We start from the raw sequence: 3,680 nt of genomic DNA, 5'->3' as shown, positions 1-3,680 counted from the left end.
GATAGGGAATGGCAAAGGACACACTGACAAAGGAGATTAATCAGAACTGGCTTTGACAAGCACTGTGGCAATTGGACAATTAAAACAGACATTCGGGGGGGGAGAAGAATGAACTGGGGAGGAGGGTAGAGAAAACAGTGCAACAATGAATGAATGAAAACCCAAAATGTCTGTAAATGTCCATTAAAACGAATAAAATTTAATAATAATTTTATATTTCACTAAATTGTACTGTCAAAGGGTGAATTTTATGGTGCAGTTTGAGGCAACAAGCTGCTCCACAGGAGGATGGGCAATCTTCTCCTGTGCGATTAACTGCCTCTGAAAATCCGCTGGAGGGTCAGCTATGGGTTGTTCAGACTCCACAGTACACAACAACAACAACAACAACATGAATCATATATTAGCCAAAAAATAAGACAGATCAAGAAATTTGGTTTATGTGAGCATTTGCTGTAAAATTAAGCATAAATTCAAACATCCTACCTGCCCAGCAAACAATAAATGCTGGCAACTGAGAAGAGATTTGAACTCTATTATTCACTGCTTGTGGGAATGAAAAAATGGTACAGCCACTGTGGAAAGCTATCTTGTGCTTTCTTAAGAAGTTTGAAATAGAAATACCATTTGAAGCAATTCCTCTGGTAGGAATATGCCCTAAAGAAACTAGAGCCACGACTCAAACATATGTATGCACACCCATGTTTCTTGCTGCATTATTCACAAAGCAAAGAGATGGAAGCAACTCAAGTGCCCATCAACAAATGAATGGATATTAAAACTAGGCTACATTCACCCAATGCAATATTACTCAGCATTGAAAAACAATGAACATTAAATATGTGAACCTTAAACAATGTAGATGAGCCTGGAGGACATTATGCTGAGTGAAATATCTCAGTCATAAAAGGGCAAACACTGCATAATACTGCTGTTAAAAAATAGGACTGATCTGGGTGGGGGTGGGGCATTGGAGAGATAATGAGAAAAAAGTCAGTAGATTATGAACACTGTAATAATTATAAGAGATGAGGGGAATTACTGTCCAAAAGGAAAATACAATTAGGCATTATATGTACGACAACAATCTAGAACAAGAAGTGCATTACAGGGTGGGTTAAGAGAAGGGGAGGGAAAGAAAATGTTCAGCAATGGAAAAGAAACAATATTAGCAAAATATTCTGCCTTCAATAAGGTAAAAATCCTCAAACTTCCTACCTTCCAAATTTTTAAGAATTTTAATGAGCCAGTATTTTTCATCCTCTGAGTCCATTCTTATTATAACCAGCACCTATTAAAAAAGTTAGAATTTTGAACATAGGTGTATCCGAGTCCTTTTTTATAATTTAGATTATAATTTTAATTCTTTCTCATAATTGACCTACAATGATAAAATGGGGAACTTAACTGGTTATATGAAATAAATGATAATAAAACTACAAAGTAAACTTTTATGTTTTAAGTCAACACTTAAAGTAAAGGAATAAATTCTAGTAAGATCAGGCACCAATAAAGAAAATATTTCAGAGTAAGGCATTCATCTTTCCCATTCTTAAATATTCTCATGTAGTTTACCTTATCAACAAATACCTTTATTATTAGGGTTAAATTTAACCCACACATATTTGAATTTTTTTTAGAAAACCAATCATTTGCTGCTTAATTTTCCTATTACTACAATTTTGAGGGAAGAGTGGTGTAGGGCAAGAATAAACAATAAATCAGAGCTTTAAATAAAAACATGAGATTCTGGTTCAACAGCTAAAATAAACTGTTGTAGTTCCATTACTGAATGTATTCATGAACTTACAAGTACCAGGCAAGTCAGTGATAATCAGGAAAATAATCTTTGTGTATAGCCAAAGAAAATGAAAGTACTTTTTCATTTAAGACTTAAAAGATGTAAATCATATTATCTGTTAGTTTGCTTCTGTTCTGTTAAGGGAAAAAATTGTCAAGAGACCAAACATCATAGACTATTAAATATTTTTTACAGTTATATGCAAAAATATTATTTTATATCCATTTCTTAAATAGATTACTTTTATTTGCTTTATTAAAAAAGCTAACCTTAATTTGCTGTTGACTTTGTATCCAATTTAACATGTGAGATTGCAATTCTTGTATCTTGTAGTTTGTTTCAGGATTTTTTTTCTTAATAAATGATACAATCTCCAGTTGTCTCCAAATGCCATCCAAATAGGAACCTAAAATGCTTTTGTAAACATCTTTTGCATTTGATAAATACCCTAGTAAAGACATAAATATAGGGAAAATGCATTTTTTTTATTTGAGAAACTCATGGCATAACATTGTCAAGAAATGAGTAAAAATAAAAATAAAAATTTCCTTCATTCCCTTTCTGATTTTGATCAAATACAACAACTAAGAAAACTCTCAAAAGTAAATGAAATTAAAAGATATGTACCAAGTATCTCTTTTAAACTATATAATACCAATGTATTGGATATATTTTCTGAATATACCCCTAATTTTCTTTCCTCCCATAACTTAATGAGAATCCTTAGTGGTGTAATTGTGAAGAACTTGGCTGCTAACCAAAATGTTAATGGTTTGAACCTACTAGTGGCTCTACTGGCAAAAACCACAATCACCTGTTCCCATAAAGATGAAGCTTTGGAATTCTAAAGGTCATTTCCACTCTGTGCTATGAGATTATTATGAATCAGAATCAATTTGATGGCACAAAAAAACCAACATGGCTACCACATTCTTCCTAAATCCCAGAATTTTCACTTAAAGTTAGTCTTGTTAAAATACCACATCATAGCAATTCTCTTGGGATTTTATCTATACAATTTTTACACAATGTCGTATTTTGTAGTTAGTTCCTGGTTATATATTTATATAACTTACCATTCTCGCTAGTCTAAATTTTCTAAATTGGATCCAGGTCCAGGATATTTATACATATTAATTTACATAACTGCTAAAATAGCAGAATCAAAATTCAGACTCACTAAAGACATTTTTTAAACATACAGATTATTGAGACTAATATCTGAACATTTATATTCAGTAAATCAAGAATGTGTCCCAGGAGTTTCTCTGCCTAAATTACTGTTCAAGTGATTCTACTGTACAATGAGTTATGTGAATTATTTCAAAAAGCATTTAGCATAGTAACATATAGATTGGATATACATTAAGTATTTTATCTAAATGTTTAAAGTTAATATTCTGTATGTGTAGTGTTCATATTAATTCCAATTTTATATTAATTAGTAGAGGGTCAGAGAAATACAGGAAGATTTAACGAGATAGGTTGACACAAAGACTGCAACAATATGCTTAAGTGTGATGGAGATTGTGAGGATGGCACAGGATCTGGCAAAATTTTTTTTTTTAAATTTTTTGTGTGTACCATCAAATCGGATCTGACTGGTACAGGAGATTGCCCCTCCTTCTCCAGCAGAGCATCTGGTGGACTTGAACCATGGGTCTCTTGGACTGCAGTACAGTTTCTTGCCACTAGGCCACCAGCACTCCCTGCAAAATTTTGATCCATTGTTTACAAAGTCACAATAAGTGGTTTTAATTTGCATCTCTCTTAGGGCTAGGAATTTTGAGCATTTCTTCATGTGCTTGTTAGCCATCTGAATGTCGTCTTCGGTGAAGTGCCTGTTCATATCCTGTGCCCATTTTTCTATTGGATTCTT

The 3,680-nt window shown here is 32.8% G+C and overlaps 1 protein-coding gene across 1 annotated transcript in view; it reads right to left on the bottom strand.

Annotated features, from left to right (window-relative positions):
* LOC102847030 (chromosome unknown open reading frame, human C9orf84) overlaps window positions 1–3,680 on the bottom strand; it is a 133,616-nt gene that overhangs the window by 53,691 nt on the left and 76,245 nt on the right. The window contains 2 exon segments of the mRNA XM_006900856.1: window positions 1,219–1,291; window positions 2,071–2,249. Coding sequence (XP_006900918.1) covers window positions 1,219–1,291; window positions 2,071–2,249 — 252 coding nt within the window.

The sequence above is a fragment of the Elephantulus edwardii genome, unplaced genomic scaffold, assembly GCF_000299155.1.
Source record: "Elephantulus edwardii isolate Elephantulus edwardi_28Jun2011 unplaced genomic scaffold, EleEdw1.0 scaffold00297, whole genome shotgun sequence".
Classification (NCBI taxonomy): Eukaryota; Metazoa; Chordata; class Mammalia; order Macroscelidea; family Macroscelididae; genus Elephantulus; species Elephantulus edwardii.
This window is presented reverse-complemented; position numbering and strand designations above follow the sequence as displayed.